Raw genomic sequence first — 17,336 nt, 5'->3', positions numbered from 1 at the left:
AGATTTTAGAATGGGTGAGAAAGCTGTGGCTCAGTGGTAGAGCACCTGCTTTGCATACAGAAGGTCCAAGGTCCAATTCCCAATGTCAAGGTAATGGACCATGTAAGTAGCTGGTGTGAAAGCCTTCTCCTGAAACCCTGGAGAGCCCCTGCCAGTCTGAGTAAATAATATTGGCCTTAATGGACCAGTGGTCTGACTCAGACCCATAGCCAGAAAATTTTAGGTGGAGGGGGGGGCAGGGAATAAAAATTTAGGTGGAGGGACCCTAGGGCCCAAAATGACATCACACACTTAAAAAAAATAAAAGACAATTGTGGTGGCAGCAAGGGTGGGGAGAGCAGCAGGGAGAGCGGGGGCGATGAAAACAGATCAGTAAGAGCAGCGAGGAGGTGAAAATGGAGCAGCGAGAGTGGTGGGGAGAGCGGGGGAGGCAAAAACGGGGCATTGAGAGCGGCGGTGAGAGTGAGGCAGACGAAAATGGGGCAGTGAGAGTGAGGCAGGCAAAAACAGGGCAGTGAGAGTGACGGGGAGAGCAGGGCAGTGGGCAGTGCGGGGCAGGCAAAAAGAGGGTGGCAAGAATGGGGGAGGTGAAAACAGGGCAGCGAAAGCGGCGGGAAGAGCAGGGGTGGCAAGAAAGGGGGAAGCAAGAGCACGGGCAGAGCGGTGGTGGCCAGTGTGCAGCAGGGAGGGCGGTGGCGAGAGTGGCAGGGAAACGAGGGGCCATACAGGTGGAAGGGGGGGTTAGGCGGAGCAGCCTGGCCTTCCCAAGTCCTCCCATAGCTATGGGCCTGGGACTGATTTAGTATAAAGGCAGCTTCATGTTTTCATGTGAAGGAACCATACTACATACTAAGTCGATTTGGTGCTTTCCAGCTGAAATTTTAGTACTTTACCTAACTTCCACAAATATACAACGTTCATTGTTGTTCATAGGTACAGCATATTTGCAAAACATGTGCTTGGCACAACAGAATGTATGTACAATTGTACTCTCACTTCTCACTGTTGCCTGCATGTGCACACATCAATAAAATAATGGAAAGACTCTAGAGGCTCTTGTAGTATAGATTGGGAGATTCTGTACTGTGGTAGCTTTAATGTTATGTTAGGATTAGAATAGATTATAATCTGTTTTGTTTTATATGAAACAAAGACAGTGCTGTATAAAAATACTCATGCAGTCTATGAGAATGGACAGTTGGAGGAGGGATATCCTTTTTCAGCGTTGGGGTGGCTTACAAGCATTGAGCTATCCAGTGAGCAAAGAAAATCTTGGATCTATAGAAATTGACAGAAGAGAACACTTGATGAGGGAATCAGTCATGAATCCAGGCAGTAATTTAGGCAATAATCCAAAGGAGATTTCAAGAGGAAAAATATATGAGGCAGGACTGGGGACAGCAAGTGAACTAGACTCTCAAGGACATGATCCAAACCTGAGAACAAGTGGAATGATGATACAACTACCTCATATAGAGCCAGAAAATAAAAGAAACAAAAGGTTGAATTCTTCCCAGGCCAAAAGAGAGATGGTTGAAGTTAAAAGTTAACTCAAAAGCCTTCTGATTGGTATTGGAGGGGGGGGGGTGGCTGAGTGCAGTTTGAAGCAATAAGGAGCCGTAAGCAGGAGTGGCTTTTGCTGTGGAACGTTTTACAGGTAAGGAGGGTTAGGAAATAGGGTTAGAGAAAAGTCATTGCAACAAAAATGTTTTTGTTGGTAAAATGAATTTGCCATGTATTGTTTTAAAGGTGCCCATCTGAGAAGTCATTCAGGATACCTTCTAATTAATGTTGGTTGTACTAATTTCATCCAATTGTGCTTGATGCCTGCAGCCTGATGGCTCATACTGGTCCAGGCTACTTCTTGTTTTGTAAATTTAGCTGCTGTTTCTTTTCTCAAGGTCAAGAGTTTGAGGTTCCTGTTTTTCAGAAGTCTTCATTTGATACCATTTCACTGCAACTGGTCTTAAAAGATAACATGCTAAAGATAATCCAGATTCAATGTTCTGTAAACAAAACAAAACTTTGCTGCATCCCCACTTCCAGTGCAGCCCACTAATGTCCACAAATGGTCCTGGAAGATAGGAGACCATGAGGTGGGTCTGTAGTGGGAGGGGGAATTGTTAAAAATTGCTACATTCAATCTGAATTTAGCCCAAAGTGTTTGAATGTTTCATACTGGAAATTCAAATGGGAACATGCAAAAAATCTGTTTGTAAAATCTTCAGCACAGGACAGTAAAGTCACTTTGGACTGGAAGTTCTATCGTTTCTTGGTACTAACCAATGATATTGTTCAGCTTTTCTCTTCATAGCCATTGGGGTTTTGTTTTGTTTTTTTATGCACCAACCTGGGAAATGGATTGAAATATTTCCACTTTGGAACATTTAAAAAAATACTGTGAAATGTTGTTATAGCATTGCTTATGGGTTACTGCTTAAAACCAGAACTTCCTCCTTCTGAACTTTACAAAGGCTCTTTCAGTTTCTCTTCCCACAAGTAACTTCGTACTACATCCCACCAAACTAACCATCCTGAGGCCTGAAAAAATATAGAGACAGCGTTGGCTTCCATCATAGTTCTTTTAAAGATTTTTTTTTTTAAATTAGAGGCAGACTTTCTAACAATATCAGGCTATGTATATCCTCCTTTGCTTCAAGTCTTCCTGCCCAGACTGCAAGCCTTAGAATAATACTTACAAGTTCGTATTTGTTTCCTATTGTTTTGGATTCTGTATAGAAATTAGACATTACATTAGCTTACAGACAGGTTTGGAGACAGACAAGGCACTAGCTCTGAAAATACAGTGGTCTCTTCTAGATATCAGGCTGCTGGTTCTGCAGTTATGACAGTGAAAAGATTCTAAAAATCTAGACAGTATTCCTGTCTTTCTAATACATAGGTTTGAAACATATTATTTATACTTCTGTTAAATTATCTTACTTGGTAAATGTTGTAATGATTTTAAAAGGTAAGACGTTTCCATTTACCATGCAATGTTAGTACTAGAAACTGGTACAGAGTTTTATGCATGGAAGAGAACACTTTTCAGTAGGAAAAGGAGGTACACCCTAAACATCTTATAGGCAGTAAAATGATGTAGACACATTAATTTAAAAAGGTACTTTGTAGCTATATCAAATATATGCATTAAAATGCTAGAGATATTCTAGAGGCCTCCCCCCACCCCTCCCCCCGCCACCGCTACCTTTCCCTTCCCACCTCTATCCCACCTGTGATAGATCGTTAGGCAACTTCCAACATAGCAGTTGATTAGTTAGGTTTTAATTTGTAATACTGGATTTTAAAACTGAAATACTGATTTTACTGTATATTTAATTGTTGGAAGCCACCTTGAGCCCTGCTTTTTGGAGAAAGGAGCAGGATATAAGTTCAGTGCATAAATAAATAAATAAAATGTCAATGACTAGCATCACATTGAATACATTTGAACAGCTCTAAAGCTATATTAAGCGAATAATGTGTATATTCAGCCATGCTACAACTGGAGAGAAAATGTTTTAACCCATCTTTTTAGTGTTTTACTTTTTGCAGAAGATAGATTCAGGTGGGTCGCCATGTTGGTCTGAAGCAGCAGAACAAAGTTTGAGTGGCACCAACAAAGTTTTATTCAAAATATAAGCTTTCATGTGCATGCACATGTCTTCAGATACAATGCAATGGAAATTACCAGTCCATACATATAGGTAGAGAATGAGCATGAAATTAGCATACAGCATAATGATGTTTAACAGATTCAAGGACCAAACGGAGATAAAACATCGTTAGTCTTAAAGGTGCCACTGGACTCATACTTTTACTTTCTGCTGTTCATCGTGTAAATAACTTATCAACTTTATATTTTTGTAAACTAGAATGTTTTGTGTTCTGCAAAATTGTTTTATTAATAGCATTGCTTGTGAAAACAATATTGGGGTTTACTGTTTTAAGCATGACTAGACACAACCATACCTCTAAAGTGGCAACTGTGTGAACGTAATTAAAACTCCAGTGTCTATTAGTGCACTGACTAGACTCCCAATATATTCCATAATTTTCTTTAAAGCTTCATCCTCAGGGTACGCCAAACCCTTCCTGTGAAACTTTTACTTTAAGAATGCTTTTCTGCCTGGATATTTTGGGTGCAGAATCTTCTCAAATATTTTTGCAGTAGAATGGCTTCAGTTCTCTTTGCATATGACGAAAAGCAGTTCACTCAAGGCATTTATGTTGTCATGGCCTGCTAAAAATGTGAGTTTATTTTCTGCCCACTTGGAAACTCATAAAACGTTAGCAGTACTTTTTTGGGGGGGAAGGGGTTTTAGTTGTAGAAAGATTCTCTAAAGTTGTTTTTATGCCATAGAGAACATAACAGGGCAAAACCTAATTTCACTTTATGTTGACATCTTTTGTTGCACAGTGCTTAGCTGTAAAACTTATATACTCTATAAATGTTCATATTACTGAAGTATTTGGTACAGACTAATTTATACCAATTCTTCTCATGTGTGTATATCACAGTGAAAATTTTATGTTTTAATTTCTTAGCATCCCCTACAGACAAACTTTATGCTATGCATTGACCACTGCCAAAGAATAATGCTAGGCAAGCACTGGCAAGACATAGGGGTTTGTGTGGGCGTGACAAATACGACAGCTCTTTCAGAGTTTCATCGTGGGAATCTCTTAGTCTTTATGTGTTCCACAGAGGTAAAAGAGAGCTGAAAGACATTTGTTTGCTTCATAAAATGTTCGTTCTTCACATTATTTGTAGGTCTGGTACACAGCCACCAGAAAATGCTGGTTCGGTTCACAAACAGAACTGGACCAGTTCGCAAACCAAACCGCAGCCTGGTTCGCGAACTGGTCCAGTTTTTAAAAAGCCCCCCACAGGGCTTCGAGGCTCCAAAATGGCAGGTTGTCTCCAGATCACTCTCCTCAATGTACCCACCAAGTTTGGTCCACATTGGACTTCGGGGGGCTGAGTTACAGACTCCTAAAAAAGATCATTCAGTGCAATGCTTTTCAACAGGATGTCACCTCTACTGGTTCAGGAGTGACAAAAACTGACCTGGGTCTAGAGCTAGAGGCCTTCAACACACACAATTCCTCCCTGGGGTGGCCCTCCACATGGCCCACATGTTACATGCATGTCAGATTTGGGGGGATCCAAGTAGCAGACCACCAAGCAAGGTGCCTCCAGGAATCTGTTTTTGGGGGAGTTGTCCAGTGCCATTTTGAGACACTATAGTGTGGATCTGGTTAACCTACAGGCATCAGAGTACCTCCCCAGGGACCACCCACATGTCTGCAGGTGGCTGTGTCATCTTCTTCGTGGTCTCTGTGCTTCACACTCATGGGATAGAGCGCCTGCACCGATCCCCGAATTGGTACCTGAAAAACCCGGGATTTTTCCGTGCTCGGCGCCAATGGGCATGCGCAGGCGTCCCAGTACGCATGCTCACTGGCGCCAGTGCGGGGATTCTGCCAATTCCTTTCTGACCGCTGCGCGGAGAGGTTTACCTTTCGTGTCCCCAGTCGGTGAGATATCGGTTTTTGCCTTTATTCGTTGTATATAGCCCGTTTGTTGTTTTCTTAGAGTAGATAGTTAGATAGTTAGTAAAAAAAAAAGTTTGTGTGTTTGTTGGACTGCCCTTCGGGGCCTTTCCCCCCCCCCCCATTTGTTTTCCCCCAAAAGTTTTTTTCCCCTCAGAGGACTCTGAGTGGGTTTTTTGGCGATTGGTGTCTATGGAAAGACGTTGGGGGGTTTTCAAACGCTGCCGCTCTTGTGGGAAGAAGATTGCTCCCCCAGACGGCCATTCCCTGTGTCTTCTCTGCTTGGGTGAAGCGCACCGCGTGGAGTCCTGCCCACACTGTCACTGCTTCTCCAAGCAAACGCGGAAGAACCGGGCGGCGCAGCTTCCGGCAGCTTTAACTGAGTCGGCACTCTGCCCTCAGAAATCAGCATCAGGCCCATCGGCATCGACCATGGCAGACACCCCGGCCCTGACGGTCACATTGGCCAATGTGACCCTGATCGTGACCGAAATGCCGCTCCTCCACAAAACAATCCCATGAGGGATCAGTGGACACTCCCGCCAAGAAGCGTCAGGATGACTCGGGGACCCGAGCATCCGCTCCAAAGAAGGCCAAGTCCAAGGGGAAGCGGAAGAGGCCTCGCACTCCATCGCCTTCTTGTGACGTTTTGGCACCGATGACCTCTGCTCCGTCGAGGAAGCTCCTGGTGTCCCCATGCCACAGCCCATCGGCATCGAGAGGCAGTACTCAACAGCCCCGTCTCTCAATGTCTGAACAGGAGATCAACCTCACCCAGCGATCCTCGTCATCCGGATCGCAGCGTCGCAGTGGGAGCAGTTCAATCTCAGAAGTGGAGGCTTTGGCACCAATGGACCCGTCTACCCCGATGGAGCCCAGAGGCAGACGGGAGCTACAGCCCTCCATGGCACCACAACGTTTCCCACTGCTACCATTGTGGGAGCAGCATCAGTGGATGCCCACCTATCCATATCCCTACCCTCCTTACCAGTGGTACCCACCGAGGGAGTTTGCAGAGTGGGATCAACAGTCAGAGGCATCTGCATGTCAAGGCTAACACACCATTCCCGACGGCCATCGGTGTCGGTATCGATCCCTCCGGAAAGGCGCACTACCCCAGCGGCTGAGACTCGTCGGCGACCATTGACATCGATCTGCTCGCCGATCCGGGAATCGATGCCAATCCTCTCTGAGCACTCCGTACACCGGGAGTCTTCTTCATCGGACTCAGAGAGCGGTACCGACGCCCAGGAAGGTGCTTTGGAGCCTTCACCAGGTTCCCAAACGGCCGAAGATCTTCCTATTTCGCCATCGGAGGATCTGAAGTCCTATGGCAACCTGGTGAAGAGGATGGCAACCTCCCCCTCCCTGCCTGTGATGCAACCACAACCTGTTGTGGATGATAATGTCTTTGACATTATGCAAAGGGACACATCCACAGCAATTGCTTTGCCGGTCACCAAAGTGATTCTGCAGGCAGTCAAGGAGCCCTGGAAGAAACCATCTTTGACTCTAGTATCATCCAGAAGGCTGGACCACATGTACAGGGTCCAGGAGGCGGGGGCTGAGTTCCTTTTCACCCATCCGAAACCGAACTCTGTGGTCGTCTCGTCTTCCTCCAAGGCACGAAAGGTCCACTCATCCCCACCTGACAAGGGAAAAAAGCTGGACAATATGGGAAGAAAGGTCTACTTCGCAGGGGCCCTAGGAGTAAAGGTATCTAACTATGCGGCTTGCATGGCTAGATTCCAGTACTCTGTATGGGAACAACTCACCCCTCTCCTTTCTTCCCTGAGCGAGGACAAAAAGGCTGCTGCTAGGAAGCTGCAGAAAGAAGGCTTTGCTGTGGCCAAGCAACAATTGGCTGCAGCAAAGCCCATGGTGGACGTGTCGGCAAAGGCCATCACGTCCGCTGTGTGCATTCGTCAGCACTCCTGCCTACGGTCAACAGCCCTGCAGCAGGACACTAGGGCTTTTGTTGAGGACTTGCCCTTTGAGGGGGATGGCCTTTTTAGCACTACCACAGATAGTGCACTGCAGGAAATAGACAAGAGCCTGAAGACCTCCAGGAACCTGGGCGTGTAGGCCACCTCCAGGGCTCCCAAGGCGAAGCAGTGGCACAAACCATGGCCAAGAAGCCTTACCAAAAGTTCTTGCCTGAACAGCAATGGTGACCTCGCTCCACCCAGCCTGACAGACCATCGTACTCAGGCAACACAGGAACTGCTATGGCTCTCAGGCCACTGGCAAATCCAAGGGTGCTCGCCCTCAGAAGCAGGGCCTTTGACTTTCCTGTGGCACGTGTCATCACCCCTACTGGCTCAACAGCTATCCACCTCCGCCCTTTCCTGCCTGCCTGGGAGTTGATCTCTACAGACAGGTGGGCTTTGTCCATCATACAAGAGGGCTACAAAATAAGAGTTTGCTCAGATTCCGAACCAATCCGTGGTGATCACCACTCCCCCTTCCCCACCTCTGCTGGCGGATGTGAACAACCTCCTACAGAAACAAGCCATAGAGAGAGTTCCAATGTAGGCCAGGCTGCCACCTGGTATTCTCCGCATGCCTTCATGAAGCACTACGTGCTGGACGTGCATGCTCAGCAGAGGACTCGGTTGGGAACTGCGGTGTTGCAAGCTGTTTCTTCCGGTTGACCGTCTTCCCGCCTCCAGGTTTGTCTTGCTTGCTAGTCTCCCATGAGTGTGAAGCACACAGACCACGAAGAAGATAGACAGGTTGCTTACCTGTAACTGTAGATCTTCGAGTGGTCATCTGTGCATTCACACTACCCGCCCTCCTTCCCCACTGCTGACGGTCTCCCTCCAGTAGGAGCTTCCAGCAGTCAGGAAGGAACTGGTGGGATCCCCGCGCTGGCGCCGGTGAGCATGCGTACTGGGACGCCTGCGCATGCCCATTGGCGTGAGCGCGGAAAAATCCCGGGCTTTTCAGGTACTGATTCGGGGATCGGCACAGGCGCTCTATCCCATGAGTGTGAATGCACAGATGACCACTCGAAGATCTACAGTTACAGGTGAGCAACCTGTCTTTCCTGGGACCAGCCACCCAGCCCTGGTGACATGACTGATTGGGGCCAAGCCTTCCATCCTACCATTGAAGGTGACAGGGACAACCAAGCCTGGCAACTGAGACTCACTGCACAGCTGTGGGAGGGGGCACTGGTGGACTAGCTAAGGGAATGTGTGGGAATATGTGGCAAAGGAGAATGAATACTTTTTTTGGAGGACAAGAAAGGGTACCCCACAGCCAGGGAAGAGGGCAGTTAGCCAAGTCCCCCAGATATCTGTAGATAGTTTGGATGCCTAAGAGGGAGAGGAGAAAGGAAACCCCCCAGGCAGAGACTCAATCAATGTAGGAAGAAATTGGGTGCTTTTTTGAGGAGCTGAAAGGGGACCCCACAGCCAGGGGAGAGGGCAGTTAACCAAGCCCTCCAGAAATCTGGAGGTAGTTTGGGTGCCTGTGTGGGAGAAGAGAGAGGATACCCCCCCAGGCAGAGACTCAAGCAACTCAGGAAGAAACGGAGTGCTTTTTAGAGGAGCAGAAAGGGGACCCCACAGCCAGCATGCAGAGAAAGGGCAGTTTTCAGAACCCACAGGTTCTGAACAGTCCACCCCCAAATCAAATCAAAAACATGTTTTAAAAAAAATCTATCCATGTTTCCCACTCCTCACAACAAAGAAAAAGACCGGGGGTGGGGGGGGGGGGGAGAAATGTAGCTCAGAATGCAAGGAAAGGAGAAAAAAGAGAGAGGTGATGCTTTTGCTCTGGCAGTTTGTATAGAGGCCAGGAGATTCAACAGGTTTCTCCACCCACCCCAGTAATTCCCCCCCCCACCTTAGTCCACCAAAAGATATTCTTTCATGTGCAAGGAGAACAAGACTCGCAAAAACCAGACACAAACAGAGGACAGGAATGCACCTCCAGTGATTATATACATCCCCCCCCCCCATACTGAGGAAGTCAGATCGATGCCTGTCATTGGAAATCAGACTTGCCTGTCAGCTTCAGAGACTGTCACTATTGGTCCTTCGATGGCTGGAAATATCCCACCCATACCCACTTTTCACCGCAAAACTCCATGGGTGGAGTTTCTTTGCCAAGAGTGCACAAGAGGTTCCGAACTGGGCAGAAAGTTCAGAGACTTCTTGGTCCGAACATGTGACTTTCAAACTGAACTTTCCGAACCTCAAACAAGGTAAAGTCTGGGTCAGATTTTAGTTCAGGTTCAGGTCTGTGCCCATCCCTAGTCAGTTGTTTAGATCAGAGAGAGAAAATAACATGTTAATGAGGGATACTGTGATCTTTACCACAGATGAATTTGGCAGGCAAACTTACCGTAATCAAAGGTGACCTGATCTCAGAAATAGTTCATTATTGGGTCAAAGGGACAAATTTTAGAATTTTCTGCCATCTGAAGACAATTGACCTGCTCCCTCCATTGTAGATGTGCAAATAAAATGAGGAACAGATCACAGAAACCAAGGGAATGGGTCAAACACAGTTTCTAAAAGTAGAATGAGTTGCATTTCTCCTTCATAGGAGTAAAATGGGACATTTCTGAGTAAATCAGTCTAGGACTGCACTCTCAAGTCCCCAAGGCTTGGAATGACATCCCTGAAGCTAGAATGATGGTCCCTGAAATGAGCGCTATTCCAGGACTGTTTTAACTTTCCAGAGCACCCCTAAGCAGGTCTACTCAGTTGCAAGTTCTCTTTGATTCAGTGAGCTTGCTCCCAGGAAGAAGGATTGCATCCTGATTTTGTTTGCTGAGAGTATATTTGACTTATTCCCATGTTTTTCATAGATATTGTTCTCAAGTAAACATGCATAGATTTGCAGTATGCAGCCTTTATTAGCAAAGTTTATTAGTATTATGAGTTGAAAACACAAAGCTGAAAGAAGGCTAATGATATGGTATTACCTAGTGGTTAGTGCTGGTATCATCTTCCCTGCTTTCAGCAAGGAATATGGGATTGTGGCTGGGGTGGGATCTTTCCAGGGTGTTTTGGCGTCCTGGGTCCATCTTTAAACAGGTCTACTCAGATGAAGGTTGCAGAGAAAATAATCGTGCAGACAGTGTTAGCTGTAATAGACAATATAAATGCCTGAAAGTGAAATGTGTGCAAGTTGTGTAGTGCCTCCTTGTGCCCAACTCCCACAAATGGCTTGCAGATCAATTGATCTGATTATTGATAAATCAGCGACATATTCACAGCTGGTGAGGTGATCCAAACTCCCAGAAAGGAATTCATTTATCTCTAATATGAACTGTCCCATGAGTGAATTCTTGAAATGTTTTTTTATAGGATGTTTTAATGCAAGGTGTAAAATACTATTTCCATCTTATCATTATCTTAGATCTGTCATTATGTGGTGACAGAATGAGAATCATATGAATTCCTTCATTTTTAGAACAATACTGTTCTGTGGATATATCATAAAGTGAATTCAAATGTTCATAATGATGTCTCCTGCATCTTCTGATGCATTTGCCACAAGGTATATGATGAACCCCCAAAGTATGTCTTCTGTACCAGTGGCAGAGGGGGAAGGTATGCTAGGGCATGAGTGCTGGAGAAACCCATTTCTGTTTATTTTCATTTTTCTGTGCTGTGGCTGGATATAGGTTTGTGGAAAATCATAAGAACTGGCAGGTGCAAAGCTGAATTGTTTGTCTTTTTAGTATTCATCTTCAAAATGTTGCTTCGCATATCTAAAACTGTTTTATAGGACATTTCAGTTTGCTGCTCATATCCTCTGTTGTCATTTCCTTGTTTTCTACTGATATAGTGACATTTTTCTTCATTCTTCGACCCCCATCAGTCCGGTTTCCGTCCAGGTCATGGGACGGAGATGGTGCTGGTCGCTCTGATGGATGACCTCCAGTGGCATCTGGATCGAGGCGGCTAGGCGGTGCTGGTGCTGTTGGACCTATCAGCGGTGTTCAATACGGTTGACCACCGGCTGCTGACTTGCCGTCTCGCCAACGTGGGGATTCAGGGGTTGGCCTTACAGTGGCTCTCCTCGTTCCTTGATGGTCGGGGACAAAGGGTGGCAGTTGGGGGTGAGCTGTCCCAGAGGCACATGCTGGATTGTGGGGTGCCTCAGGGGGCAGTTCTTTCCCCAATGTTATTTAATATTTACATGCGCCCCCTTGCCCAAATTGCCCGGAGGCATGGGCTGGATTGTCACCAGTACGCTGATGACACCCAGCTCTATCTACTCATGGACAGACGGCCCAACTGTGTCCCAGAAAACCTGGACCGGGCATTACAAGCCGTGGCTAGATGGCTCAGGCTTAGTAGGCTGAAACTAAATCCAGCGAAGACAGAGGTCCTTTGCTTGGGTCACCGTGGTCTGGAGGGGGGGGAATTCCCCTTCCAGCCCTTGACGGTGTGCCACTGACAATGGCGCACAGGGTCAAGAGCTTGGGGGAACTACTTGAGCCTGCCTTATCTATGGAGGCCCAGGTAGCAGCCACTGCTAAGTCCGCATTTTTTCATCTTAGGCAGGTGAGGCAGTTGGCTCCCTTCCTGGAGCAGGATGATCTAGCAACAGTGATCCATGCAACGGTCACCTCAAGGTTGGATTACTATAATGCCCTCTACATGGGGCTGCCCCTGTGCCGAACCCGGAAGTTGCAGCTAGTGCAGAACGCCGCTGCTCGGCTGCTATTAGGTCTCCCTAGATGGGAGCACATTCAGCCGGGCCTTCGGTGACTGCACTGGCTGCCAATAATATACCGAGTCCAGTACAAGGTGCTGGTTATTACCTTTAAAGCCCTATGTGGTCTAGGACCTGCCTACCTTTGGGACCGTCTCTTCCCATATGTTCCCCAGAGAGTACTGCGATCTGGCTCCCAAAATCTGCTCGTAATCCCCAGGCCAAAGGAGGCCCGGTTGAAGTCAACTAGGAACAGGGCCTTCTCAATAACAGCCCCTTGCTGGTGGAACCAGTTACTGGAAGAGGTCAGGGCCCTGCGGGATATTGGACAATTCCGCAGGGCCTGTAAGACAGTCCTCTTCCAGTTGGCCTATAACTGACCGGCACCAAACTACCAAAATACTGAAGGAAGTGTATAGATTGCACATTGGACTGATGCACTGTTTTTTAATGTTTTTTAATGTTTTTAATTTCTTAACTATGTAAATTGCTATTATATTTAAAATTTGAATTCTATTGTTAGAATCTCTGTATTGTAAGCCGCCCTGAGCCCGCTTCGGTGGGGTAGGGCGGGATATAAATCAAAAATAAAATAAATAAATAAATTATATCCACACTCTGTATCACACCTATTCATGCAGAGTCCTTGCTCATTCAGTGTCTTCTTGTATTGATTGTATCAACCTATATTATGCCTATGGGCCGTTACCAATTTACACTGCAATAACCTTTGAGTCTCAGTAAGAAAGGCAGACTATAAATACAGTAAATAAAAATAAATATGAGGATTGATTGAACATTAGCTGAAGAGCAGTAAACATTTCTGAACTGATAGGAAAATGAGAGTCATTGTGTGTTCAGAAAACTAATCACTTTGGCATTATCATCCCAATCATTGTTTGCATTTTTTTTCTTTTTTTCCAGGACAAGCAAATAAAGTCGCTAAAGAGGCAGCCAACAGATGGACTGGTGTGTCTCTGCTTACATTCTTTAGCAGCATTCTTGCCCCTTTCTTGAGCATAAACAAATCCAAAGGAAGAAGCAACAATTTATAAATCTTTTAAATTTTTAGATTGCCTAAGATGCAAGTTTGGTAACTAATGTATTGCTTGCCTTAGTATTTCATGAAACGTACCATTGGAAGGGGGGGGGGGATAACACTAGATAGAATGAAATAATTCTTTCTCATTAAATGGTTCCATGATATGTTATTTTAAAAGCAGACAGTGTGCTTAATTAATTAGAGGCTAATTTACACACAGTTTTATCCATGTCCTGATCTTTGTCTTCTGATTTTCCACCACTGCTGTAAGATGTAGTAGTAGTAGCCTTGTGATGCCTCCCCATTGTTTGGAGAGATTCCTGGCAAGCACCAGGCTTCCTAGTAGGGATATAACAGTGTTAATGAAGCCCTTCATATAACAGAGAGGATTGCATGGTAACCAGATTTTGCAATGGAGAGGTGGAAAGAGACTGGCAAATGGATATAATGTGTAGTCTGGGTTTTAATACAATAGTCTTAACTTTTAAAAATTCTAGTAGTTTAAACAATGGAATGAATCACTTAATACTTTCCTTATTTCTTGAAAGCAGAATCCTCTTTTCTTTTATAATGAACATATTTCTTCACTTTGCCCACAGATAACATCTTTTCAGTAAAATCTTGGGCCAAAAGGAAGTTTGGATTTGAAGAGAGCAAAATTAACAAAACATTTGGTATTCCAGAAGACTTTGACTATGTTGACTAAAAGTGGTTGGTAAAGATGGTAAATGAATGCTGTTCTGTTCAAGTGGCTTTATTTTTATTGTGCAATTTCTTTTCCTTTTTCTAAAAACTTGACTATTGTTTGTATTTTGGTAAATAAAATCTGGAAGTTGATTTTCAATGTGGTTTTTCCTTTCTTTTCTTGACTCTCCCAGCCTTCTATCAAACTGATAGCTAGTAGCAGGGAAGTGTCGGTAGCATAGATTGTAAAATATGCTGGAATCCTTGAAGTTCATTTTTGTGGCTCTATGACAAAAGAAAAAGGGGAAGGGGTCTATGACCTTGACTGTACCTGAATATATTTGAAGAAATTATGTCTGATGATCCTTAACATCACTTAGGGATTATAAATGAGGAAAGGAAAAGTCCCATGTGCAAGCACCAGTCGTTTCCGACTCTGGAGTGACGTTGCTTTCACAGCGTTGGAGTGGAGTGACGTTGCTTTTCATGCAGACTTTTTATGGGGTGGTTTGCCATTGCCTTTCCCAGTCATCTACACTTTCCCCCCAGCAAGCTGGGTACTCATTTTACTCACCTCTGAAGGATGGAAGGCTGAGTCAACCTGGAGCCGGCTACCTGAAACCCAGCTTCCACTGGGGATCGAACTCAGGTCGTGAGCAGAGCTTAGGACTGCAGTATTGCAGCTTTAACACTCTGCGCCACAGGGCTTAATGCTTATTTTAATCTGTTACTGTTTCACAAAATCACCAGACTGATTATTCACATAAACTTGTAACACAAAAGCTGTGATCCAAGTGTTCTTGACCAAAATAAACAGCAAAGTCCAGTGGAGGAAGAAAATAAAATTTAATATGCAATAAAGACAGAGAGCAGAGATAAGCCAAAGCTTATGTATCAAGCTGCCCTGTTCCTGGGAGGTCAGAACCTTAGATAGCTTAGATGACACCTTGGCACATGTTGGCATACAGACAAGACAGTTACATTATTCATAACAATGGCCTCACAACCTCCATAGTTTTTTCAAGCTAAGATTATGAAAAAGGCACCAGTGCTGTGCAGGTTCAAATACTATACACTGGAAAGGATTTCTTTCCCTAGTGATTGATTTAAATTCTTTTCACGATTAATCCCAGTTTCTCAAAGCCTGTTACATATTGCATTTCAAAATTTGCTGAAAGTCAATCTGTACCATCAATTCCACATACTATTTTAAAAAACGGGTGTTAAAATGAATGGCACTACGACGTGCCATATATGTGTCTGATAGGGAGCCTTTTCAGACTTGTATTCAAGCATAAGGAGAGGCAGAAGCTGCAGCAAATAAATGAAAGCAACTGATCTTAATTATAGTACAGCTGTGCATATGAAGAGAGGAAGACCACCCACCAGCAATCCACACCCACTTCTTGCCTGGCACTGACCTCCACCTTCCTTTATAGCTGCTGTTGCATACCAAACAGTGATTTGGGTATCTTTGGTCTGCAAGTCCTGGTTTGAGAGGCACATGTTTATGTGCATACTAGCAACCCATCACACAGGCAGATTCTTAAGATAATGTGTGCATGCACACCTGCATACTTCTCTAAGGTGGGGTACTGGACAGCACACACAAGTTCCAACTAGATCCCTCACCATATTCTTGCTCTTCACACATTTACAACTACAAAGCAGCAACTGCTTTCATAAAGGAGAGGCAAGGGGGAAAAACTAATATTAATTGATTCAGATAAATTGAAAGAATTCAAGGAATGGAACCTCCCCCCCCCCTTCTTTCAGCACTGTGCACCCTTCAAAACTTCCTTTGGATAGGAGACTCTTGGGAATAGGTCTCTTATTGTAATGGTGGAGGGGAAAAATCTCAACTTTCTATCCCTTTTTGTGAACTCTTCCACAAATAGAGTATAAGCTGGTGTAAGAGTGGAAAGAACAGGGAGAATTTTGTTAATTCCCTCTTGCTGCTTGCCCCCAAGTTGCATGGCATCCTTTTCTTGAGTGTTCCTGACTCTATCAAGTTTTTTTAAGGGGGAAACAATACTGTAGGAGGAAGGGAGAGATGTTCTTTGTATCTACTGTACAGAGGTCCTTATACAAGGAAACAGTGTTTCTCATCTCTACCATTAGTTTAGGCTGTTTCTACATGTAGGGTGCAAAAACTCCCCTGCCATATTAATAGCAGAAACAACAGCTGCTGCTAACACATTGCTTCTCTCCCTTTTCATCCATCATAGACACAAAAGTACAGATGACATGAAGACTGGGAAAGGGCCATGTCCCCTCCTCCCCCACAGGTTGGATTGTTTATAGTTCAATTTTCTTGCTGAGACTCCAGGTGGACTTTAGGATAAAGCAGTGCAATCAAATGATTTTTTAAAAATGAACAGTGCAATAGGGCTAAGATTACGGAATTAGAGAATAATGTGAACAACAAACTATAATATAGTGGGTTCTATACAGTCATGAGGTGAGGTGGTACTGTGAACATAGCTCTTTTATTGAATACAGCATAGTATAGCGCTAACTACAAAGAGTACAGCAGGGCCCTCTACATATACACACCCAAAGTTCCCGCACTGCCTGTGACTGGACCATTCAAACCAGTCGGGGGCTCTTGATTGGAGCAGGGCAGCAGTATTTGGATCCTGCTGCCTATTGTTCCCGAGTCCCCAAGCTCTGTCCTTCAGGCCCCAATGAGTCAGGCAGGAACTCCAGCTTGTGATACAATTCTAAGCACATATACAACACTATCTGAAGCAAAAGTGTGCTAGAAACAACACAGAAAGTAGGCAACAAGGTAGTACAGTAAAGGCAAGGTGATACCTACAGTAATCTTTGGACTATTCCATTTTATTTAATTTATATTCCCCCCTTCCCAGCTTACAAGGAGACCTGCTACAGTTTTAATATCTTCTTAAAAAACAAAACCTTGAACATTACTGTTTTGCACATTCTGTGGAATGACAAGTGTGGGAGTCTTCCTGACTAGGAAACAGAAAGGAAAGGTCCCTTGTGCAAGCACCAGTCGTTTCTGACTCTGGGGTGACGTTGCTTTCACAACATTTTCACGGCAGACTTTTTACCGGGTGGTTTGCCATTGCCTTCCCCAGTCATCTACACATTCCCCCTAGCAAGCTGGGTGCTCATTTTACCGACCTCGGAAGGATGGAAGGCTGAGTCAACCTCTAGCCGGCTAACTGAAAACCCAGCTTCCGCTGGGGATCAAACTCAGGTCGTGAGCAGAGCTTAGGACTGCAGTACTGCAGCATTTTTGCTGTTTGGTTCGTAGCTGAATCATGAACTAAACCACAAACGATACAAGAACAAGTACCTGGGTTCATATCAGTTGTGAGCCATTGACAGGGAGCAAAAAGCAGGG

At 45.0% G+C, this 17,336-nt stretch overlaps 1 protein-coding gene across 1 annotated transcript in view; it reads left to right on the top strand.

Annotated features, from left to right (window-relative positions):
- Positions 1 to 14,123, top strand: part of MND1 (meiotic nuclear divisions 1) — a 44,386-nt gene extending 30,263 nt beyond the window's left edge. The window contains exons 7-8 of the mRNA XM_060246630.1: positions 13,162 to 13,206; positions 13,879 to 14,123. Coding sequence (XP_060102613.1) covers positions 13,162 to 13,206; positions 13,879 to 13,985 — 152 coding nt within the window. The 3' untranslated portion in view covers positions 13,986 to 14,123. The remainder of the gene's footprint in view (positions 1 to 13,161; positions 13,207 to 13,878) is intronic.
- Positions 14,124 to 17,336: the final 3,213 nt, after the last annotated feature.

Source organism: Heteronotia binoei, chromosome 9 (genome assembly GCF_032191835.1).
Source record: "Heteronotia binoei isolate CCM8104 ecotype False Entrance Well chromosome 9, APGP_CSIRO_Hbin_v1, whole genome shotgun sequence".
Classification (NCBI taxonomy): Eukaryota; Metazoa; Chordata; class Lepidosauria; order Squamata; family Gekkonidae; genus Heteronotia; species Heteronotia binoei.
Note: the sequence above shows the minus strand (reverse complement) of the source record. Positions and strands in the feature narration are given on the sequence as shown.